Source organism: Paroedura picta, chromosome 11, assembly GCF_049243985.1.
Source record: "Paroedura picta isolate Pp20150507F chromosome 11, Ppicta_v3.0, whole genome shotgun sequence".
NCBI classification, from domain to species: Eukaryota; Metazoa; Chordata; class Lepidosauria; order Squamata; family Gekkonidae; genus Paroedura; species Paroedura picta.
The window spans coordinates 2,933,301-2,958,330 of NC_135379.1; the positions used below are offsets into that span (position 1 = coordinate 2,933,301).

The 25,030-nt window shown below is 52.8% G+C and overlaps 2 protein-coding genes across 2 annotated transcripts in view; one reads left to right on the forward strand and one right to left on the reverse strand.

The window, feature by feature from the left end:
* Positions 1-239: 239 nt before the first annotated feature.
* KLHL40 (kelch like family member 40) lies at positions 240-7,567 on the forward strand. The gene is made up of 6 exons (XM_077303885.1): positions 240-1,612; positions 3,686-3,846; positions 4,363-4,470; positions 5,128-5,313; positions 6,364-6,510; positions 7,320-7,567. Exons 1-6 carry the CDS (start codon positions 458-460, stop codon positions 7,429-7,431), a joined length of 1,869 nt encoding a protein of 622 aa, XP_077160000.1. The 5' UTR covers positions 240-457; the 3' UTR covers positions 7,432-7,567.
* A 648-nt stretch (positions 7,568-8,215) lies between these two features.
* The window catches only part of ZBTB47 (zinc finger and BTB domain containing 47), a 28,508-nt gene continuing 11,693 nt past the window's right edge, over positions 8,216-25,030 (reverse strand). The window contains exons 2-7 of the mRNA XM_077303225.1: positions 18,579-20,033; positions 16,061-16,208; positions 14,960-15,075; positions 13,676-13,820; positions 8,850-12,419; positions 8,216-8,732 (exon numbers count right to left, since the gene is read on the reverse strand). Coding sequence (XP_077159340.1) covers positions 12,013-12,419; positions 13,676-13,820; positions 14,960-15,075; positions 16,061-16,208; positions 18,579-20,033 — 2,271 coding nt within the window. The 3' untranslated portion in view covers positions 8,216-8,732; positions 8,850-12,012. The remainder of the gene's footprint in view (positions 8,733-8,849; positions 12,420-13,675; positions 13,821-14,959; positions 15,076-16,060; positions 16,209-18,578; positions 20,034-25,030) is intronic.

A 25,030-nucleotide genomic window follows, 5' to 3' on the forward strand; every position in this document is an offset into this window, starting at 1 on the left:
CCACAAGCCTCCGGGGTTCCCAAGGCGGGGGACAATTTTGCCTGCTCGATTCGCTCCGCAACATCAGCCGGCCTTTTGGCGCATGGTCACGAGTCTCTATTGCGCAGGGACCCTCCAGGAAAAGACCGTCCGGTGGTGAATCAGGAAAGCTTCGGCCGCAGATCTAGAATTACCCTTACAGCTGTTACAGCATTTCATTGTGTCATTCTCTCCCGTCATTCCTCCCCGATGGGCCGGTGTGTCATATTAAAAGGCGATCGGCTTACACATATGCTCCAGAATGGATCCCCTAAGCTTTGTAGCCCTGTAGCTATATATAAAAACCCCTCGCGCTGTGGAAAGTAAACCAGAGCCATCTGCGTCACCGACCAGGCCTCTGTCTTCTTCGTGCTCCTTCAGAAAGCGAGAGACTTATCTTGTGCAGGCTCCAGCCAGGGAACGAGCGAGGGGCTTGCGGATGTCCACCATGGCTTTGCCCTTAGACCAAGCCGAAGAGCTGCGTCTCTACCAACAGACCCTCCTCCAGGACGGGCTCAAAGATATGCTGGATCACAGCAAGTTCCTCGACTGCGTCTTGAAAGTCAAGGGGAAGGAGTTCCCGTGTCACCGGCTGGTGCTGGCTGCGTGCAGCCCTTATTTCAGGGCCATGTTTCTCTCAGAGGTGGAGGAAGGCAAGAAGAGGGAAGTGAGCTTGGAGGATGTTGACCCTGAAGTCGTGGGCAAGATCCTGAACTATCTCTATACTTCTGAGTTGGAGATTACCGAGCAGAACGTCCAGGACATCTTCTCCGTGGCGAACATGTTCCAGATCCCTTCCATCTTTACCGTCTGCGTCTCCTTCCTTCAGAAGAGACTTTGCCTCAGCAATTGCTTGGCCATCTTCAGACTCGGGCTGATGCTGGACTGTGCCCGCCTGGCGGTGGCTGCCAGGGACTTCATCTGCCACCGCTTTGCCCTGCTCTCCCGAGACGACGAGTTCTACCAGTTCTCCGCCGACGAGCTCATCGCTATCATCTCCAGCGACTCCCTCAACGTCGAGAAAGAAGAGTCCGTCTTTGAGGTGGTGATGAAGTGGGCCGAAGCCAAGGATCGCGAGAGCCGGGTGAAGGCCCTCCCGGTGGTCTTTGAGAGTGTCCGCTTCCGCCTCGTGGACAAGGATTACCTCAAGAACAAGGTGGAGAAGCACGCCTTAGTCAAGTCCAGCCCTGAACTTCTCAAGAAGATCCAGATGGTGAAGGACGCCCACGAGGGGAAATTCACAGTGGTGAAAAAGACAGCCGGGAAGACAAAGGCTGACAAAAAATCAGCGGACAGCATGGTAAATGGAGGTGTCGAGGAAGAGGAGGACAAAAAAGAGGACGTCCTTCCAGGGATCTTGAATGATACGATGCGTTTCGGGATGTTCCTTCAAGACCTCATTTTCATGATCAGTGACTCAGGGGCAGTGGCCTACGATCCCACAGCCAACGAATGCTACTTTGCCTCCATCTCGGCGCAGATCCCAAAGAACCACGTCAGCCTGGTCACCCGTGAGAATCAGGTTTTCATAGCAGGGGGACTTTACTACAACGAGGACGATAAGGAGGATCCCATGAACTCCTATTTCTTGCAGGTACGGGGTAGGTCTTCTGCCCATGAGTGGGAAACGACATGCCGTGTTTGGTTTCTGAGGAAAGTGATGAACTCGCTTCCACTTGCTTTGGAGAGTCAGCCTAATGTTATTTGGGACTGGGTTGGGTTTAGGTTCAGTTCAATCTGAGTTCAGGCTGGTTTGATTCCATTTCAGGTATATGTGTGTGTGTTGGCTGGGGGTCTTCCTGTGGGATAGATCCCCTGCTCCTCCAAGCTGTAGGAGACATTTTTTTAAAACCCTGCAGCCTTGCATGTGGCACTGCATCACTTCTGGTTTTTAAAAAAACCCGGAAGTGACATTGGGTAGCTCTAGGAATTGCTGGAAACTCTATGGTTTTACCACAGAGTTTCCGTTTCTAGTGATTCCTAGAGATGCACTATGTCCCTACTGCTTTCTTTTACTGGAAGTGACATGGTGCCACAGCCATCCTGCACTTATCCCCGCCCACAGCCCTCCCAACAGTTGTCAGTCACTTTATGGGTACTTTGGTCTTGTCCTTGAATTGTATCCTTGGGAAAAGCAGTTCTTTGTAAGAACCTAAGAATTGTTGGTGGGGGGGGGATCAAACCAAGAGGCCAGAAGGCCTGCCTTGGATCTCCCAAAGGTTAATCAGCTCTGAATTGGGAAAAGCTGGGGACTTGGGGATAGAACCTGGAGAGGGACTTCAGCATGGTTGAATGCCACATGATCCAGGTTTCCATGGCAACAGATCCCTGCCATCGAGAAGTCAGACCTCCAGACCCCATCCTTGAGGTTGGTAACCCAACCTCATCCCGCAAGAGTTGGACTTGGACCTGGCTGCTGGTGAGACAGCAAAGGCAGCCGGTAGTGTCTCAGCTTTGGGTTGACCAACAGGTCCCTTGAATCAGCTCTGGGTGGTTCTTTCTGATTTGACTCAGCCTGGTGGATTCAGACATCACATGTCTTTGTCCGCTCCAGAGATGAAGGAACACAAGCTAGTTGGATGGGGACCCCATCTGCATGAAAAGGCATCGGAGGAATGTTATCCTTATCCATTGTTCCTCTTAATATTTGTGAAACAGTCCAGGGGGTGGAGAGTGTCCTGGCTGTCCGAGTTGGAATAGGGCCAATCAGGGTGCTGCTGCCATGGAGAGAGAGAGAAAGAAAGAGAGAGAGAGAGAGAGAGAGAGAGAGAGAGATCTGCGCCTGTCAGTGTCCCCTGGGTCCTAGCGCCCATTGCATCCCTGGTTGCAATGGGCTTTCTTGCTAGTAAATAAATAAACAAACAAATAAATGAGGTGGGCCCATTTATCTGGGTGGATACTGCAGGCTTAATTTCTCCACAGTGAGTCATTTATATATGACAAGAAGAAGAAGAGGAGTTGGTTTTTATATCCCACTTTTCGCTGCCTGAAGGAGTCTCACAGCGGCTTCTAATCACCTTTCCTTCCTCTCCCCCCAACTGTATCAACAGGGGCATCCCATCAAAATCACAAGATGTCCTAGTCTTGCTGTATACTGCAGTGGTCAGACCACACCCAGAGTCTTGTGTGCAGTTCTGGAGGCCTCCCTTCCAAAAGGAGGTGGATAGAATGGAGAGGGGGCAGAGGAGAGCAACGAGGATGATCCGGGATGGGGAAAGGCTGAGGGAGTTGGGAATGTTCAGCCTGGAGAAGAGGAGGTCAAAGAGGCAACAGGATGGCTCTCCTGAAGAATCTGAAAGATTGTCATTTAGATGAGGGCAGAGAATAGTTCCTGTTGGCAGCAGAGGAGAGATCCTGCAATAATAGAACTACATGTAGAATGGTATCAGGGGGGAAAATACACAGTCAGAGCAGTTCAGCAGTGGAAGGGGCTGCCTAAGGAGGTGGGGAGCTCCCCCTCACTGGCCGTCTTCAAGCAGCGGCTGGACAGATCCTTCTCCTGGATGCTTGAGGTTGATCCTGCATTGAACAGGGGTGGGACTAGATGTCCTCTATGGTCCCTTCCAACTTTATCATTCTATGAATCTATTATTCTAATTCCAGGGGATCCTTCGGTCCCACCTAAGGCGGGCCTCCCTTGCAGTGACTGTCTTGTGTTCCTCTGCAGTATGACCACCTGGACTCGGACTGGCTGGGCATGCCTCCCCTGCCCTCCCCCCGCTGCCTCTTTGGTCTCGGCGAGGCTGAAAACTCTATCTTCGTGGTCGGAGGGAAAGAGCTGAAAGAGGGAGAGCAGACGTTAGACTCTGTCATGTGCTACGATCGACTGTAAGCACAAATCTGCCTGGGAAGTGATGGGGGAATTGCCAGAAAAGAACTCTTGCATTGACCCATTTTTAAAAAGCTTATATCCTGTTTTGCTTTTATTGGGGACATCGAACTGGTTCATGCAAAGGTTCCCACATGTGGGAGCCATCACAATGTACTGGTTACAAGTGGCAGACTCTAATCCGGAGAACTGGGTTTGATTCTCCACTCCTGCACATGCAGCCAGCTAGGTGACCTTGGGCTAGGCACAGTTCTCTTAGAGCTGTTCTCTCATAGCAGTTCTGTCAGGGCTCTCTCAGCCCCACGTACCTCACAGGGTGTTTGTGGTGGGGAGAGGAAGGGAAAGGCATTTGTAAGCCACTTTGAGACTCTTTCAGGTAGTGAAAAGCAGGGAATTTTTAAAAGCTCTTCTTCTAAACTTGCTTAGATTCCTTGCCAAATGTTGCTTGTACTCATTTGTGCATTGCTCTCATGTGCTTACATGCCTCAAAAGTGCGCTGCTCTTTTGCCCAACAGATCCTTCAAATGGGGTGAGGCAGACTCTCTCCCGTACGCAGTCTACGGCCACAGCGTAGTATCCTGTGACAACCTCATCTACGTCATCGGAGGCAAAGGAAACGACAAGTAAGAGAATCCCCCGCAATATCTCACAATGTGTAATTTTACTCCCCGTGGTGAATTTGATAGGACCAGCATGCAACAGTCTGGCCCTTCTTCCCCTGCCTTTGTAAGAAGATCCTTGCTGGGTCAGACCAGCGGTCCATCTAGCCCTCCATCCTGTCTCAACAGAGTGGCCAACCAGTTTCTCTGGGGGGCCAACAACAGAGCAGAGAGGCTGAGGCCTTCCCCTGATGTTGCCTCCCGGCTCTGGGATTCAGAGGATTAGTGCCCCTGGATGTGGAGGTTCCCCTCAGCCACTGTGGCTAAGAGCTAGTAGCCACTGACAGATTTATCCTCCATGAATCTCTCTAATCCCCATTTGAAAGATGTTCCTCCCTGTGACCTTCACGACATCTCCTGGCAGCAAATCCCACATTTTAATTGCTCTCTGTGTAAAGTATTCTTTCCTTTTGTCTCTCCTGGCCCTACTGCCCATCAGTTTGGATGCCTTTGAGTTCTAGAGGGAGAATAAAGCCTTCTTTGTCAATTCTCTCCACCCCATGCCTACTTTTATAAACCTCTGCCATGCCCTCCAGGTCCCACCTGGAGGCTGGCATCCCTGGGTCACACCTTTTTTGCATCCTCGTTGAGACCCCCTCCCCCTTTCCAATTCTGTTGCAGGAAATGCTTGAACAACCTGAGCGTCTACAACTTCAACAAGTTCGAATGGAAGGAGCTGGCACCCATGAAGACGGCCCGGTCACTCTTCGGGGCCACGGTGCACAAGGGCAAAATCTACGTGGCGGCCGGGGTGACCGACAAGGGGTTGACCAACTCTGTGGAAGTTTACGACATTGCGGCCAATAGGTACGCGAGGGAAGGTGGGCGAAAGTTCAGCCTGGTGAAGAGGAGGTGGAGGGGGGCAGGGGGGGCTCTCTTGATGGATCTGGAAGGGTGTCCCTTGCAGGAAGGCAGGGAAGGGGCCTGCTGGCAGCAGAGGGGAGAACCCACAGTCATGGGTTTAAACCAGGGGTAGTCAACCTGTGGTCCTCCAGATGTCCATGGACTACAATTCCCATGAGCCCCTGCCAGCATTCGCTGGCAGGGGCTCGTGGAAATTGTAGTCTATGAACATCTGGAGGACCACAGGTTGACTACCCCTGGTTTAAACTACATGGGGAATGATTTTGGCTAGATATCAGGGTGTTGGGGGGGGGGATTCACAGTCCAAGTAGTTCAGCCGTGGGATGGGCTGCCTAAGGAGGTGGGGAGCTCCCCCTCACTGGAGGTGGCTGGGCAGATCCTTGTCCTGGACGCTTGAGGCTGATCCTGCACTGAGCGGGGGGTGGGACTAGATGGCCTCGATGGCCCCTTCCCACTCTGAGATCCTATGAAGCAGCCGAACACAATTTGAGTCCAGGGGCACCTTTAAGACCAGCAAAGTTTTATTCAAGCTGTGAGCTTTCATGAGCATGCTCTCTTTACTGCCTGAGGAAGTGTGCATGCACACAAAAGCTCACACCTTGATTAAAACTGTGCCTTTGGACTCAAATTGTGTTCTGGATCTACTTAAGTTTCCTCTTTTCTGCAGTCTACTCCTGGGAGAGTTATTTACCGCACTCCGTAGCATGCTTCTACGACTGGGCAACCCCATCTATATCGACCAAATATCCCAATGCTCCCCTTACTTGGAGAGAAGTCGGGATCCTCTGTCTTTGGATTTCCTTGTGCTGAGTGATCTTGGGCCAGTCAGATTCCCTCAGCCTCCCTAACCTACCTCACAGGGTTGTTGTGAGGAAGTGAGGCAGATGCCGGCGAAACACGCAAACAAAGAAACGGATAATTCCTGATGGCGCCTGTGCAATTTGGTGCATGGAAATGTTCTGCCAACGCTTCTTGTCTTTTCCGCTGTGGCAGATGGGAAGCCTTCACCGAATTCCCGCAGGAACGCAGCTCCGTCAGTCTGGTCAGCCTGGCCGGCACCCTCTACCTCATCGGGGGCTTTGCCACCGTCGAGACAGAGTCCGGGGAGCTGGTGCCCACTGAGCTCAACGACGTCTGGAGGTGAGGCCTGGTTTTCGCTTCGGTTCAGCCTCGCTGGCCTTTGTGAGAAGGGATGTAGGGTTTTTTCTTTCTCTGAACTAGGCCTCTTAGCTGTGAGCTATTGATTAGCAAAATCCCACAGAAAGCCACTGTTGCAGGCCTGGCCCCACAGAAATCCCTCTTAGCCAAGCACCCTGCTTCGATCGGTAGAGTCACCGACCTTGAGGTTAGGACCTGAGGGACTTCTGGGCAGGAGACACCGGCTCCTCCGGAGGAAACCGCTACTTTGGAGGGTGTCATCTAGGGCTTCGTTTTCTGCTCAGGTCCCTCCCCTCCTCAAATCCCGCCATCCCCAGGTTCTACCCCCAAATCTCAAGGCATATCCCATACTGGAGTTGGGAGCCCTGCCAAACAGGGTTGAAGCTCACAAGCAAGTCCTATAATCCTCGGAAAAACAAATCTTCCAGTTAATTGCACACTGAGTGAGCCCATCTACTAACCAGAGTCTTTCCTCCCTTTCCACCCCCATCGTCATGTGACAGGCCGCGATCCCCCTAGGGGTGGATGCCAACCTCCAGGTGGGACCTGGAATCACAGCTCACAGCTGCAGGGATCAGCTTCCTTGGCCGATGCCCCTCCAGACTCCCCCCACCTTCTAAAAACCCCTTCCATGCACACTAGGAAAGGTGTTGGCTGCCAGGGCACCCATGGGTGTTGAGCACCCCGATTTTAAAAGCAGGCAAAAAAGAAGCGACTGGATCCCGAGGGAGATAGCAGGCAGGGGCCTACCTGTTCCGAACCCAGAGGTTTGATCTTCCTCCTTTTTGCAGGTACGACGAGGAAACGAAGACGTGGGAAGGCATTCTCCGGGAGATCCAGTATGCCTCAGGGGCCACATTTCTGCCCGTGCGGCTCAACGTCATGCGACTCACCAAGATGTGAATTCGCCAAAGCATCCCTCTGCCTTTCTGCTCTTCCCCCCCTCCCACCACCCGATATTCTTTTTTTATTTTAAGTGTTCATTTAGGGATTCGATGCTGCCGTGTTACTTTTGGTAAAATAAAACATCAAACGCCAACAGATTCCCTGTTTTCTGCACCCAAGAGGAAACCTAAAACATGGGTGGGCTAGCATTTTTTGGGGGGGGGACATAGAGGAAGAAGTGTTGGTTTTTATATCCCACTTTTTACTACCCAAAGGAGTCTCAAAGTGGCTTGCAGTCACCTTCCCTTTCCTCTCCCCATAACAGACACCCTGTGAGGGAGGTGGGACTGAGAGAGCTTTGGGAGAACTGATCTGTGAGAACAGAACTGTGACTAGCCCAAGGTCACCCAGCTGGCTACATGTGGAGGAGGAGTGGGGAATCACACCCAGCTCTCCAGATTAGGGGCTGCGGCTCTTGACCCCCACACCCTATTGAGTTGGTGCCATCTACCAGATGGGGCCAGGAGCTCTCCTGGAATAGCAGCTGTTTTCCCAGAGGACAGGACTTAGTTCCCCTGAGGAAAATGGCTCTTTTGGAGGGGGGATTCTGTGTCATTTAGGGAAATCTGGGGATTTCCTGGAATGACAGTTCATCTCCAGGCTGCAGAGATCAATAACCCTGGAGAAAATGGATGGATTTTTTTTTTTGGGGGGGGGGAAGTCTATGGCAGAGTGTCCCCCCTTCCTTGGAGCTGGTAACTCTCCCCTCCCCACTCTGAAACAGGCAAGAAACACATAGGGCAAACCCGAGAAAGTTGTTTTATTCAGGTGTACAACTGACCCAGTCCTCCCACCCTTTTAAAAAGAAACAAAAGAGCCTTCTCAAGAGAACATTCTGGGAACTGCCACACAGGGTTGTTGTTTTTTCTTTTCTTTTCTCCCTTCGAGGGTTTCATATGAATTGGAAGCGGGAGCCATGTTAAAAAAGAAAAGCTTTAGGAACGTTTGCAATTCAAAGAGAGGGACTGGGTGAGACAGAGAGAGAGAGAGAGATCCTAAGCGATATAGAATTGTTTCAAATTCCCTTCTCAAGAATTTTTTAAAAAGGAATCCTTACTTTGCAGGGGTGGCCAAACTGTGGCTCTACAGATGTCCGTGGACTACAATTCCAGCATGGCAGGGGCTCATGGGCATTGTAGTCCATGAACATTTGAAGAGCTACAGTTTGGCCACCCCTGGTGCATGGGTGTCAGGGGGGGGGTCGTGTTAGTCTGCTGCAGAACAACCAACTTACTTGGTTTAGGGCAGGGGTAGTCAACCTGTGGTCCCCCAGATGTCCATGGACTACAATTCCCATGAGCCCCTGCCAGCGAACGCTGGCAGGGGCTCATGGGAATTGTAGTCCATGGACATCTGGAGGACCACAGGTTGACTACCCCTGGTTTAAGGGACTCGACAAGTGGGCAGTCCCTTCTCCCCGATCCTGCTGATTCTCCTTCCGGCCTTCTCACCAACAAGCACAAGGCTTAGTTCTGGCTCAGTCTGGCCAAGGACAACTCAGCAGAGGGGAGAATTAGCGCACGAGAAACAAACAGGCTTGCACATTCTCACCTGAACTTGTCTCCCACTACTTCGGGTTAACGCTACATAGCAAAGGCCACCTGGGACCTCCATCTTTTGCCCTGGAATAGGCAGCACCCCCCTGGGAGGAAGGGAGAAGAACAGACGTTCGCCTCCGAAAAAATTTAGCCTGCGACAAGGAGGCCGATGTTTCTTCTCGACGAGGAGGCGCACCGGAGAAGTACAAAGCTCGCCCCGATGCATTTATGACGCTGCTATGCTTGCCTCGCGCGCAAGGCGTAAAACATGATGCGGGATATACGTGACGGTTAAAATGAAAAATTTGCAATATATTTCTAGGATATTTCTGAAGAGGGGGAAAAATGGGTCAGGGCGAATGGCCCACCCTCCTGCCTCTGCCCACAACTCCCCTCCCCCCTGGTTTATACGGAATAAAGTGCTTAATTGCAATTTTTGTCCACGCTTAAAAGAAAGTCACCAGTACTCGCTTTTCCTTTCCTCGTTGGCCAAGGTGGGCGACAGAAGCCGAATGTCCTTGAAGGAATCCACAGCCCACCGCCGGGCGTGGAGGAAATTCATAGGAGGCGTGTGACGCGCCGTTTCCTTCCCCCTTTCCTTTTTTCTTCCAAACCATTCCATGCTACTGAAATGTTGGGGGCAGGAGGAGTGCCCACCCCTCTTCCACAGCTGTAGTGCAGTCTCTTGAAGAGTTGGTCAGGTGAAGTCCTACAGAAAAGCTGTCGATTCAGAGAGCTGGACACCTCAACATTTGGGCTGTGGCCTGTGTCCCGGCCTCCCACCTCTTAGCAATTATTGCACTATCTTGACTTTTTTGTTTTGTCCGTGCCACAACCTCCTCGTTGCAACCTTTCCTGTTCGTTCACAAGTTATGGCTGTTGTTCCAGGGGCCAGCCCTGCGTTAGTACAGATGCACACATACACACACACACACACAAAAAAATGTACATAAAGAAGCAATTCTTAACCAAAAGGATTTCTCCAGGTTTTGGACTCGGAGGGAAGCCGGAATGAGGAATAAGACATCCGACACAACTCTGATGTTGACCGAGGACCTCTTTGTGCAAACAGGTTCAGGAAGGCGACGGGGGAAAAGTCATCAACGCTCTGCCAGGGCAGAAGCTTCATCCATTTCAAGGGCAGCCTTTGCAGGGAAGGCGTCTTAGCAATGAACTGAACTGACGCACACTACCTGTTGCAATCAATTTCCTCATCAACCATCAACAGACAATGGTCAAGCTTGCAGTTATCCTACCAAGGAAGAGTTATGACCATGGGTTAATAAAGTGCCAAAAAGTTAAAATAAATTCTTAATATCACCACCAACAACAAATTTTTTTTTTTAAAGGCCAGGCTTTCTTCCCAAGCACCGCAGTTTTCAACAGAAGAGAAATTAGGAGAGTTTGCTCTGTTGTGTAGTCAGAAGAGATGAGCGCAAAACGAAGAAGAAACAATCGGTGCGGAAGGAAAATAATCTTCAACCATCGAGCCCGTGTTAAATTGTATCCTACTGTGTAAACTGTATGGTTATGTTTTTAGTATATCATTTCAATAAATTCCCCTTGACAAAGTTGCACGTGAAATGAGTAGGGGGTTGGCTGAAGATTAAAGTGTCTTTTCCTTCTGCACCAATGGTTTCTTCTGCGTGGCAGGCCGCTGAAGAACAGTGTCTTCGTACGTCGGGAAACCCAGAAGGATGTGGAGCAAATCTGGATAGTGAATGTGCTTGGATCTCTAGAGCAGGGGTAGTCAAACTGCGGCCCTCCAGATGTCCATGGACTACAATTCCCAAGAGCCCCTGCCAGCGAATGCTGGCAGGGGCTCATGGGAATTGTAGTCCACGGACATCTGAAGTTCGGGAATTGTAGTCCATGGGCATCTGAACTTTGACTACCCCTGCTCTAGACACCCCTCCAAAAAGTGCAACTGGGACCACCACAGAACTGGGGGAATGAGACTTGGATCTTATGTACATGTGAATGAAAAGAGTCGTAGCAGCTTAAGAGAAAGCCAGAAGTGCTTCCCCGGCGCCATTTCCGGGATCAACTGGTTTTACCCTCCCCTCTGCAACTATGCAAGAAGGAAGGGGCCACTCGTCGTGCAGGGAGAGGGAAGCAAGGCGTCTCACCGAGTGACTGATGCAACTGAGATGGACCAAACTGGGGAGATGAGAAGCTCTAGCGTTCAACGCCCCACCGATCATGGCTTCCCCCATCCCTCAACAGACCCTGTTTCGCGGGAATAGACCTGCAGGATGACCCATTTCCACCCAAGGAAGAAAACGGGAGGGGCTGTGCTTGCTCCTCCCAGACGGTTAGCCCAGATCCCAAAGGAGAGACATGTGCCTACCTGAAGCATTCATGACTTACAATGACCGTGAATAACCTGTTGTGGTTTTCATGAGAGACATGGGCCCATTCCTCACTACACCACCAGTGAGGACTTGGTAGGGAGGAGAAGATTCTGCTTTGCATCAAGATAATGGACAACGTACACCCCAGCACATCCCCAGATCGAGTGGCGCTTGGTCTACACCAGTGGTTCTGGGGGGCTGCAGCCCCTAGGGGGATCGATCGGCCCTTATCCCAGGGGTCATTGAAGCCGCCGCCACAACCCATAGGGCAGGGGTAGTCAAACTGCGGCCCTCCAGATGTCCACGGACTACGATTCCCAGGAGCCCCTGCCAGCGAACGTGGACATCTGGAGGGCCGCAGTTTGACTACCCCTCCCATAGGGGGTCGCGGCATTAGGAAGGTTGAGGTTCCTTTCCGGTTATATGCATAGCAGGAGGCAAAGATGGCTTGCTGGCTCGGGCCGAGAACCACGATCCCTTCAACGCTGCCGACCAAAGACAAGGGCCACTGACCCCCCACCCCCCCCCAAACCCAACTCAACCTTGTCCCCAGCCCTCAACGATGTTCACGAAGGAGCCATCTTGCGTCCATTTCCAGAACTGCAGAACAGTCCATGGGCGAGCCCGGCCGGAGCCCCCCCCCGGGCCTAGTGGTTCAAGTTCACTCTGCTTGCTGGGAAGAGAGGGGGCGGCGGGGGCAAATGCGGCGGAGGGGGGAGGCCCTGCGCATGCATGAGCGGCAAAGGGAGCGTATGGCCCTGCACCGCGGAGTGCAGTGGGCCACTGGCGGCCAGGTGAGCCGGGTTGGCGCTCTGCGGGGCGGAGAAGCCGATGGAGTTGGGGTCGCTGTTGCCGACAGGATCCGAGGGCGCGGTGTTGCTGACCCGGAAGCATTTCTCCTTGTGCGCCTTGAGCATGTTGGAGAACCGGAAGCGCTGGCCGCAAACGTCGCAGGGGTAGGGCTTCTCTCCCGTGTGCGTCCGACGGTGCCGCTTCATGTTTGGACGGCTGGTGAAGCTCTTCCCGCAGATCTCGCAGATGTAGGGCTTTTCACCTGGCAGGGAGGGCGTGAGAGGGGTCAGGGGAGGCTTTCTCAACCGGGGTTCCATGAAACCCTGGGGTTCCTCGGTCTTCCCAAATGGGTGGGAGGTAATTGATTTTTGCATACATTTGTTCAATTTATATACATTTGTTCAAGTAATGGGTTTAAACTACAAGTACAACGATATATCAGGAAAAATGTTTTCGCGGTCAGAGTAGTTCAGCAGTGGAATAGGCTGCCTAAGGAGGTGGTGAGATCCCCCTCACTGGCAGTCTTCAAGCAAAGGTTGGATGCACACTTTTCTTGGATGCTTTAGGATGCTTTGGGCTGATCCTGCATTGAGCAGGGGGTTGGACTAGATGGCCTGTGTGGCCCCTTCCAACTCTATGGTTCTTTGATTCTCTGAATTTGTTAAACCTTCAGCGAGTGATATGATCATATATGGCTGTGCTGACCTGCCCTCCCCAATGGCCGAAAATGGGCCTGGGGGGGTGGGGAGGGGAGGGGCTCTGCTTCCCAACCATATTCTGCACAATTGCACCACTTCTGGGGTCTCTTGAAGCCTGAAGAATGTCAAGAGACAGGCTGGTTTAAATGTTTAACTGGCAACTTTTTTAAAAATAAGAAGAGAGCAAACTCCGTTCAAACACAGCCTTGAGGCTGGGTGTGCGGTAGAAGAGCGAAATTCAAATCCAGCAGCATCTCAACATTTTGGGGAGAGTGAGATTCCGGGCATCAAAGTTCCGGGAAGCCGCAATTTTTCTCAGAGCCGTGTAGGAAAAGGTACTTAACTCTTCGGCTTCTGCTCCACTAGTATCTGATGAAGGGAGCTCTTCCTCTCGAAACCCCACACCCTGAAAATCTCCTCTGTCTCTAAGATCTAGCTCAGGGGTAGTCAAACTGCGGCCCTCCAGATGTCCATGGACTACAATTCCCATGAGCCCCTGCCAGGGAATGGAAGGGCGCAGTTTGATTACCCCTGATTTATACTGTATGCAATGTCATGCCTCTTCATTCTGTTATACACAAGACTAGAGTAATGATGATTTGCTAGTAAAGAATGCTAACAATGCAGGAACTCATAATTTTACAGGTGGCTAGACCCTCACTGTAGAGACCCTTAAGCCCTCCCAGGGGCTTCTGGGAATTGTAGTCCATGGACATCTGGAGGGCCACAGTTTGACTACCCCTGATCTAGCTCTTCTATGACCCACCTGAAACAAAGTAAGGATTGGAGCAGAAGGCAGACTCCTCCGGGGAGCCCTTACCTGTGTGGGTTTTCATGTGCTCATCAAAGTACTGCTTCATGTTGAAGTCCTTCCCGCACCACTGGCACATGAACTGCTTGTGGCCAATGTGGATGCTCATGTGGGACCGGAGCTGATACTTGTACTGGAAGCGTTCGTTGCAGTTCTGGGGAGGGGAAAGGGCAGAGCCCCCCAAGGCCGTTACCAAATGCAAAAAACAGGGAAAGCCGAAGTGCGTCTGGATCGCCATTCTGCCGCCAACAGGCTCCGCCCGGTCTAGGGTTAACCCCACCCCCCCCACCACCACCACGGTACTGTCTACCCATCCATGCTGCTCAGGCTTAACCCCAAAATTGTTGGAATCGGCAAGATTTGTCGTGCGCATGAGTCGAAAGCATATGCAGAGCGTCCTGCAGGGGGCATCGGAAGAGAAGTGTATTTAGCATAGTTAGTTTTGGAACTTCCTGAAGTTTTTCAAATAATCTTCTCCAGCGTCCCAATTGGCTCTTCAGGAGACTTCCTGCTCCTTTGACCCCGCCTCCTCCCTGCTTGCCTTCAGAGCGAAAGAACAGAGAGAATGAGCAGAGCCGAACAGTTAGACTCTTTTATTGAGAAGGGGAATAATTTTGTAAGGAAAGAGAGGAGAGGGAGGGAAAGTCCTAACAGTCTAACTGAATAACTGTTCTTCGGGCGGCGAGCAGGGAGGAAGTGGGCTCAACCAATCAAGACAGGGGAGGAGAGTATTTTAAAAATACCAGGGAGTTCCCAATCTATGCGAAATACACATCTCCGCCGAGACCCCCAGCAGGATATGCTTCATACACTGCTGAATCACGCAGGGTATAGATCTCCCAGCACTCCCAGCTGCAGACTGGGAAATTCCTGCAAATGTGGGGCTCAGGGTGGGTCCTCAGTGGGGTACCATGCCATTAAGCCCTTCCTCGAAAGCCCTTCTGGGGGAACCAACCTATATGGTTTGGAGCAGGGGTAGTCAACCTGTGGTCCTCCAGATGTCCATGGACTACAATTCCCATGAGCCCCTGCCAGCGAATGCTGGCAGGGGCTCATGGGAATTGTAGTCCATGGACATCTGGAGGACCACAGGTTGACTACCCCTGGTTTGGAGGACGATTGTGATTACAGGAGCACCCTCCATTTGTTCATTTTGTTGCATTCCACTTCTTACGACTGGCACAGGCTTTCTCAACCAGGGTTTTGTGAAAAAGACGAGAAGGACAGGGCTAGCAGAATAACGGAGGACGCTCAGCAGGCCACGGGGGGCCGTACGGCCGTGGGGGGTCTCACCTCGCACTTGAAGGGCTTCTCTCCCGAGTGCTGCAGAGAGTGAACCTTCAGGGACATGCTGCGCTTGAAGGACTTCCCGCACGTCTCACAGGTGAAAGGCATGTCCTTGGTGTGAGCTGGGCGAAGAATGAAGAGGAGGAGGAGAAACGTAGTTATTCAGCAATATTTTGACTTAGAAAGGGGGCCGAGGGGAATGGTCGGCACGGCCCTGGCCAGACGGGAATAATTCAGGCTTCCACTGAAGGCAAGCATGCCTTTTTGAAAGCACCTGCGCATGATACAGAGAGAAAGCCAAATACGTGATCCTGGGGTTGCCAGCTCTGGATTGGGAATTACCTGTAGACTTTGAAGGTGGAGCCAGGAGAAGGTGGGGCAAAGTAGAGTATCACACTGTGGAGTCCCCCCCCCACAGCATCCGTTTCCTCCAGGGGGACGGATCTCTGTTGCCTGGAGATGAGCTGGAAAACCAGGGGATCCCCAGGCCCCACCTGTGTGATCCCTGCCCTGAGCTGTTAAAACTCAGGAGGGCAGTATACAAATTGAATAAATATACTATTAATAACACCCACCTAAAGTCACAAATTAGGGGTGGCGTTAAGGGTCATCAAGATACTTCTGACCCCATTGAAGCCCCCCCCACCCCAAACCCACCCTCTGCACGTTCATCTCCCAAAGTCTACAGGTTTTTCCCAGGCCAGAGTTGGCAACTGGATGCATCACAGTTCTTAAACAACTCTGCTGCTAGAAGCCTGAAAGCCAGCGTGGGGTAGAGGTGATGGAATCAGGCTAGGATGGATAATCTTGGACCAGCACTCACAGTCTGGCCTACCTCACAGGGTTGCTGTGAGAGTAAATGAAAGAGAGGAGAGCAATGGAAGCAGATTTGGGTCACCGTTGGGGAGAAAGGCAGGGTACAAAGGAAGGGGGGAAAAGGAAAAGAAATACATTATGAATCCGAGAGAAGGGAACAGAGGGACGCAGATTTGCTACGGCCACGCTGGCCAGCTAAATTTCCTGATTGCCCCAAGAGCAATCCTCTCTGCTCTGACATCGTGGTGAGCCGCGGAGGCTGTCCTGACCCTGCCACCTTTCCCCACTCACCGACCATGTGCTTGCGCACATGCGCCATCGTGTAGAATTTCTTCTCGCAGATCTCGCAGGAGAACTTCTTCTCGGCGTAGCCGTGGACGATCTTGTTGTGCTCGTGAAGCGACCAGAGCTTCTTGAACGCTTTCCCACAGGTGCAGCACTGCAAGCAAACAGAAGGGGAGTCAGAAAGCGGAGCCAAAGTGGGAGGGAAACGGGATCTTCGGAACGGTGCTTGAGTTGCACGGTGTGATTGTCGTGGTTAGGAGCAGTGGCCTTGTTTGAGGGAAATAGCTCCAGTTTCTGCGTCCTCGTGGCGTTTCTGGATCCCTGCGACACACTGCTTAAAATGCCCCTGCAATGCTGCTTTTCTTCCCTGCCCTTTTCCTCTGCGCAATCTTCCTTGGAGCTTTTTTTTTTTTAATCGTCTAACGCAGGGGTAGTCAAACTGCGGCCCTCCAGATGTCCATGGACTACAATTCCCAGGAGCCCCCTGCCAGCGTTCGCTGTCCATGGACATCTGGAGGGCCGCAGTTTGACTACCCCTGGTCTAACGTGAGTGCTATAGCATTAAAGCAACACAGCGCTTCAGTGCTATAGCGCCGCCATTGAGATGGAATCAAGGCTACCCTACTGAAGTGCTATATTGATTTAGCACTGCAGCACTTAACTTAGAATGTTTAAAAAAAAATACTCTGTGGAAGATGGAAAAGGGAAGGAAATTCGCTGGATGAAACCCTCATCCTGGTATCGCTTTACCGGCCAACAACAAAGAGCACCCAGTGTAGAATGGTAATGTGAAAATCTCCCTGCTTCAATAGCAGCGATAATTAGGAACCACTGATTAGTTCCCGCTTCCTGTGAGAAGCCAAGCTGCCCAGACGACAGTGAGCAGATCGCCTGGAGAAAATGAAGAAAAAGACTTGGATTTTATTCCCCGCTTTTCACTACCTGAAGGAGTCTCAAAGCGGCTTCCAATTGCCTTCCCTTCCTCGCCCCACAACAGGCACCTGGTGAGGTAGGAGGGGCTGAGAGAGCTCTGAGAGAACTGCTCGGGGAGAACATCCCTATCAGGACTGTGACTAGCCCAAGGTCACCCAGCTGGCTGCATGTGGAGGAAGAGTGGAGAATCAAACCCTGCTCCCTCAAATAGAAGCTGCCGCTCTTAACCGCTACACCAAGCTTGCTCTCCTTACAACACCCCTGTGGGGCAGACTTTCCACAGTGGGACCTGTAGCATTATACTCTGCTGAAAAGTCCCTTCAACAACAAACCTCCCCCTCGCCGGGCCCCACTGCCCAGATCTCCAGAGATTCCCCAACCAAGAGCTGGCAGCCATACGATGTAGTGATAGCATCTGGCCAGCAGGAGGAGTTTTTCCTCTGGCCGGGAAGAAAACAAGAGGACAGATTTTCTGGGTCAAAAAAAGATTAATAAATGGAATTCTGCACGAGATTCATCGACTGCAGCAAGATATAGGCGAACCTGCTTCTGTGGACCTAAAGCACTGACCTCCAAGCCCCCTACAGCCAGAGCGGTCTCTCCCAGCCCCTGCTGAGCAGAACTGCTGGAATTACAGGAGAACTCCGGACAACAGAACTCACGTCTCTGGAGTAAAAGGACAGATGTGGAGGGTGCAGCTGCAATTCTGCTTCCTGCTCTCCCTGACAATGTTGCAGCTATGCGTGAAACCACACGGGGCAGAGGCCAGCCAGAAATCCCGTTCCAGAAGAGTTCTGCATCTTCTGCAAGGGGCCTGAGCCACGTGGACGAGGGACGCAGCTACTACATAGAATCCTAGAATCATAAGTTGGAGGAACCTCCTGGGTCATCTAGTCCAACCGCCTGCACTATGCAGGACACCCACAACCCTCTCACTCATCTACTTTGACGCCCCACAAGACAGCCAACGGCGTGTCACGGTCAAGAGTGGCAGCGTCTAATCTGGAGACCTGGGCTTGATTCCCCACTCCTCCTCCACTTTGGGCCAGTCACAGTTCTCCCAGAGCTCTCTCTGTCCCACCTCCCTCACAGGGTGTCTGTTGTGGGGAGAGGAAGGGAAGGCGACTGGAAGCCCCTTTGAGGATCCTTCGGAGAGAGAAAAGCGGCGCATAAAAACCAGCTCTTCTTCTAACCCCACCCACTTCCTAGAAACACTCAACTGATGTAAGCACCATGGCACCTAGGGGCATCACGCTGGAGACCCCTGCCCTAGGACACGGCTACTTCCACGGCAGGGAAGCCACTCCTGCAACGGCCTCACCTGCAGGATCTCCTGGAGGGAGATGTTCTCAGGTAGGCGATGGGCTAAGCCAGAGGTAGTCAAACTGCGGCCCTCCAGATGTCCATGGACTACAATTCCCAGGAGCCCCTGCCAGCGAATGCTGGCAGGGGCTCCTGAGAATTGTAGTCCATGGACATCTGGAGGGCCGCAGTTTGACTACCCCTGAGCTAAGCTGTATCCATTTTGGTGGATCCCCTTGCTGGGAGCCCGGAGGGCACGACCACCCCACCACCCCCGGGGAGGGCTCACCTGGATGTTCTTCTCGCAGTCCGTCTGGTGGTGCAGCAGCAGCTCGCTCTCCAGCAAGAACCTCTTCCCGCACTTGTCGCAGATCTGCATGCGGCTGTGCGTGACGTTCATGTGCTTCTCCAGGTACCAGCGGTTGTTGAAGACGCGGGGGCACTTCTTGCAGGGGTAGTGCTGCTTCTCCTCGAGCTTGACCTTCTGGCCGACCCCGTCCTGGTCCTTCTTCCTCTTCCTCCTCCCCCTCTGGTCCTCCTCTTCCTCCTCCCCATCGTCCTCTTCCTCCGCCTCCTCCCCCTCCTCCTCTTCCGTGGCCGCAGCCACCTTAGCGCTCTCTTGGGATCTGGTGGACACCGCCGGCTGCGTGGCCTTGGAAGATCTGCTGGGTCTGTGGGGCACCCCAGACTTCTCCCTCTGGATGTCAGCCAGCTCGTCGCAATCCTCCTCTTCCTCTTCCTCCTCCTCGTCGGAGGTCTCCTCGAGGTCCTCCTCTTCGCTGTGCTCCTCCTCTTCTTCCTCGCCGACTTCGGCTTCCTCGTCTTCTTCCTCCCCTTCCCCGTTCTCCTCCTCTCTACGATCCTCCGGGGGGAGCTCGTCCCCCGCGGGGGGCCTCCCGATCACCGCCGCCATGGCCCCCGCCTGGTTGACCGCGGAAGGCTTCCCCTCCATCCCCTTGGAGACGTTGAGGGTTTGGTTGTTGAGGTTGACTTCCACGATGATCTGCTCCCCGCGCTCGTAAGACGCCTGGCCACCGAGAACCGCCTCGGTCTCGTCCCCCTCCATCTTACACAGCGGAGGGCTGCCCTCCTTCTCCTCCTTGTAGTATTTCTTGGCGGCCGCCGCGGGGGCATGCTGGTTGCCCTCACAGGCTGCACGGTCTTCCACGCGCAAGGAATACGGGTTGTCCCCCTCCCGAGCATAGATTTTGGGGCGCAGGGGATCCATCTCTTGCTTGATGTCACAGTAATACTGAGCGGGGAGGCTTTTGGCGCAGTCCCCCGCGGGAGGCAACGCCATGGGGCTGGCCGCAGCCAAGCTGAGCGACCGGGTGTGGATCAGCTCCTGGCACGAGGAGGCGATGTTGCTCATCTGCAGGACGGTGGCCGCGCTCAGGACCTCCCGGACGTTGCACGCGTTGACCAGCAGCTTGGAGGTGTAGATGAAGCTGAGGATCTGCTGGAGGCCCCGGCACGTCAGGGCCTCCAGGGAGAGCTCCACCCGCTGGAGCTGCTTGTTCTGGGTGAAGAGGGAGTGGAAGAACGGGCTGCAGGCGGCCAGCACCCCCTTGTGGGCTGGGAAGACGCTCTTCTGCGGCACCAGGACCACGTCGACGTCGCAGAGGTCCGGCTGGAAGAGGCGCTGCTCGTTCAGTCTGTCCATCAAACACGTGAAGTGGAGGCCCACATCCTCCACCAGCGAGTACTCGGCGGCTGGGAAGTCAGAGGTCTTTTCCACTATCAGCTGTCAGGAGGGAGAAAGGGAGAGAGGTGAAGGGGGGGCCACGAGGGAGCACAAGGGCCCTTCCGCCTGGTAGGGGAGCACCCCTCCAGGGGTACCGGTAGGGTGGGGCAGTTCGGAGGTATTCCTGCCAGGGTGCTCTGTTTTTAGTGGGGTTTTGGTGTCCGTTTTATTGGGGTTTTACTGGGGGTTTTATTGGAGGTCTATAACCCGCCGTGAGCCAGTCTTGGAGCAGGGGGAAATGAATGAATGAATGAATGAGTGAATGAGTGAATGAATGAATGAATGCATCCTCCACCAGGGTTTCAGGTACAGGTTTTCCATGCATGAATGAATGAATGAATGAATTCATTCCATTTATTTCCCACTGCTCCAAGAATGAATGAATGAATGAATGAATGAATGAATGAATGAATGAATGAATGAATGATCTGCTTGGTATGCAGGAGGGTCCCCGGCTCAATGTCCAGCGTCTCCATTTAAAAAGGCCAATCAGGAAGTAGCATGAAAGACTTCCATGTGATACCCTGGACACTCACTGACAGTCCCAGTATATAATTACCATCATCAGGGCAGACTCAAGATTAAAACCAGAGCAGTCTCTCCCAACTCCTGCTGACCTACCCCGTCACTGGTCAGTCTCAGTGGAGTACTGGGTTTCCTCCCTTTTATCCCCACATGAACCCTGGCGGGTGGGGTCTGGCTAGCCCAAGGTTGCCCAGTTGACCCCAACCTCTGGGCTTTCCCCCGGCTACCAGGATCCAGCAAACCCCCCCTCGACCTCAGAGAAACACACAGCCCAGCATGCTGTACAGATGTAAGCAACACGCCGTCCAGTTCCCCATGATCATGTTGCCCTGACCTGGCTGAGCTGACTAGCTCGATCTCATCAGATCCCAGTAGTTAGTCAAGCTTGGTCTTGGCTGACACACATGAACACGGACGACGCTGTCTTATCCCGAGTCAGACCCTTGGATCACCAAAGTCCGTGCTGACTTTGTTCTTAAAATCTTTCTGCGTTGTGTTCTTTGAGGAGGGGGCCGTGTGGAGCCACGGGGTACTCATTCTCCAGGGTTTCAGGGACAGGTTTCCCAATATTCCCCCGTTACGGCTTTATGCTCTCCAACAGCGGACCTCCTGGTGGTCCCAAACAAGGGTGCCTTTTAGCAACCGGGTTCAGGGCCTTTTCAGCCCTGGCCCCGTCACTCCTTGAGCTGAGACCCGGACCCCGTGGGACTTATTACAGTTCAGCAGAGCTTGTAAAACAGAGTGGCTCTGCTAGGTCCATCATAGGCACCTTCCATCGTTGGCCTCCCAGTCTACCCCATTCCCCCTCCTCAAGAGATATGTCGGTCAGGCGGAAGGGGTTCGTCTTTCCAGACTTTGCTCGTTTTTTGTTTGTTGTTGTTGACTCCCCTGAGCCCACTGTGGGGTGGGAGGCCTCTGAATCAAACTTATAAAGGAATCGATATCACCTTGTACCTGCCCCTTACCTGGAGAGGTTGGGGGTGAAGCTGGAAGCCCCTGCGTGCCAAGCAGATCCTCTACCCCTGACCCCCTGGCCGTTCTCCCAACGGGACTGTCGTGTCAGAGAGAAGCCAAGAAAGTCTCTGACCTTCACACAAGCATTCTGGCAGCTCTTCCTTGAGAGAAACTCGCACACCTTCCCCCAAGGAAATTACAGCCCATTAAAAACCGTGCCTCACTCGCTTCGTTAAGAGAGCTCATTAGGATAAATTAAGGTTCTTTGAGGTGTTCTCTTTATTTCCCCCAACGGCCACGGGCAAAGATACCACCTCCAAAACTTTTGAGTCACATTGAAGGAGATGTTTGGCAACAGCCTCTGACAGAGAGAACAAACAGTCTTACCAGGGAGATGAAGATCATTTGGCAACAAACAGGTGTAGCAGAGCAGCTAGATTTGAGAAGCGCAGCACCTTAAGATTTTAGGGGCATGCACTTCCGAGAGTCAACGCTCAAATTATCTGATGAAGGGAGCTAAAGCTCATCCCTGGAAAATCTCATGTTTCTCTCAGGGGCTATTGGATATGAACTTGGCTGTGTTATCTAAGAATAGAAAATCAGCACCCAGAAAGGTACAAATCTGTTTTTTTTATCAAATTAAACCCCACAAATTCCTCTAACCCTCACACTAAATGAGATTGGAAGCAGCTCTTCAAGGTCTCACGCAGAAGGGGGTCGTTTCCCGACACCTGAGAGCCTTTTCCTGGAGATGCCGGGGATTGAACCTGGGATTAAAAACGTGTATCAAGAAAAAGGACCGAGATCACACTGGCTGTTCGGTTCAGCACCTTACATCAAATCCCATGTTTGAGAAATCTGATTCAATGAAAGACTAAAATCCATGCGGCCATTCTTCATTTGCAAGGCTTGTCCTTCTCCGTTCTGCCCTTCCAGGGGTGACCAATTTAAAACAGCCGTGAAAAAAACCCCACATTTTGAAACCGTTCAAATCAAACTCTCCCCAAACACGGATCATTAAAGCCATTTAAAAAACAGAGCTAAAATACATACAGAACATAAAAAGGGGGATTAAAACACATGTCAGGAAGGAGGGATCGCTGGGGGAATGCCAAAGAGAAGGGGAGAGACGAATCTCCGTGGGGAGAAAGTTCCAGAATTCGGGTGCCATCACTGAGAAGGCCCTTTCCCAGCTTGCAAACCCCTCCTAATATCAGAAGGGGGGGGTATCCTAAGTAGGGCCTCCACAGATGACCATGGTGGTGAGGGAGGCTCCTAAGGGAGTGGACGGTCCCCTCTGCCCCGTCTCAAACGGTCAACAAAGTCTCCCGGCTCCAAAGAGTTGACAGCACATCGCCCCCAATTTGCCAATCTTCACAACGGGAAACGCACGTGCGCACTCATTCTCCGGCAAAAGCAATCGCAGAAATAAGAGCAGGCATCTGGCTTTGCAATCGGCAGAGATGATAAATTCAGCGGGGAGGGCAGGGTGCCCAACCAAATGACCCCGGCAGGTCAGAAATTAGGTGGCTGAGTCATCGTTATTCTTGGATCCTTCCGCAAAGGCCGGCTGTCTCCGGATAACAGTTCGAGGGGAACCATGCTGGAAATGATAAACGCTCGAAGCTCAGTCCCAGGGATAAAGCCCCCAGCTCACCCCGGGCTCCTGCCTCCCGGTCTCCGAGTCAAGATGAACGAGCTTGTTCAGCCGGCTTTGGCAGGCTTTCTCTGCAGCTGCGGCCCGGAAAACACATTGCATAACCCCAGTCTGGAGAGCCCGAGCTGCCAGCTCCAGCAACCCAGGGTCTTCCCTCCCCCTGCTCCTCCCCTGCCTCGATTTCTCCGGCTGATGTTCTGCCGCTTAGCCGGGCTGGCACAGGCCCGAGGGCCTCTCCAACAACGCAGCCCAAGCTCCGGGGAAACCAGATTGCTTCTTAAATGCTTTGAGTCGGAGAGCGATCTGATAAATCGGATCGGGGAGGGCGGGGGGCCATGATTAAGCCATCTGTTGACGGGGCGGACGGTTGCCGGTGCATCTTATGAAACGGGCCATGTGGAGAGCAGAGGGGGCTGCTGGGACCCGTGAGCAAAAGCGGGCAAGGTGGGCAGCGACCCTGCCGAAATGGAAAAACTCAGACCCCTCTGGGCTGGCCAAAGGATGCTGGGACATGGGGAAAGTTGGCGGCCTCATCCGTGGCTGACTGTCTCAAGAGGGAGGAAGCTGTTGGCTCGCTCTGCTCTAGAGCAGGTGTGGGCAAACTGTGGTCCTCCAGATGTCCATGGACTCCAATTCCCATGAGCCCCTGCCAGCGAACGCTGGCAGGGGCTCATGGGAATTGGAGTCCATGGACATCTGGAGGACCACAGGTTGACGACCCCTGCCTTAGAGGGCCCCGTCCAAAGCAGCCGTGTCCTGCAGGAGAACGGATCTTGGTTCCCCGGAGAACGAGTGGAACAGCCCGGAGACTTTCCACTCTCTGCTCTTCTCCACCTCCTGCCTTCCGCAGACTCCCTCCCCGCATATCAGCACGAATTTCCCAACTCACAGCTGCCAACTCCAAAGGAGACAGACCATAACTGAGCCTGGCTAACTGCCCAAGCATGTCCACCCCAGTTTGGGAGCTAAGGGCTCTTTCGGAAATCGTGTCCACTGATTAAAGCCTCCTTTTAAAAACAGAAACCTGTTCTGGGGTCACTTGGTGAATGAGTGACCCCAGCCACTCCCATTCAGCCTCTCTTAAAGGCGTTGAACGGTTTTCTGCAGGGCTGCTGGAGCATTTTTGTAAAGTATTGCTTGAGGTCGTCTGTCTTTATTGGTTGGAACGGTGGCCTGTAAGGGCTTGAATAAAAGCCTATAAATCGTAGACATTAGCCCAAACTGGGCACGGCCAGGAATACACCCCATTTTGCCAGCAGCACCAGCTGGCTCCCCCAGGGCAATGAGGTAAGGGGAGGCTGGTGGTCTCAGGAGGCAGATTTGGGGGGCTGGAACCCTCGGCCTCCTTCCCACCATCACTGTAACAGCTGGCCTCGGATCTGGAAAACCCAGTTTGATTTCTTGCTTTTCCTCCACATGCAGCCAGCTGGGCAACCTTGGGCCAGTTACAGTTCTCTCAGAGCTGATCTTGCAGAGCAGTTCTGTCAGAGCTCTCTCAGACCCACCTACTTCACCGGGCATCTGTGGCGGGGAGAGGCAATTGTAAGATGCTTTGAGACTCCTTTGGGGAGTGAAAAGCAGGGTATAAAACCAACCAATGAATTGTATTTTGCTTTGGAGGGGGCAAAGCACCTTACGACAAACACCACAGAAACAAAGAGAGGGAAAGCCTTTTGAATAGAGAGAAAGGGAGAGCAGGACTTCCCACTCCCTGTGGATCATCTTCCCAGACTGGGTTACAACTCTGAGGAAGAGTCGGCAGCTTCAGAGCCTGGATGGGCATGGACCTGATAAGAGGTGGATGAGCGATAGGGTTGTGAGCGTCCTGCATAGTGCAGGGGGTTGGACTAGATGACCCAGG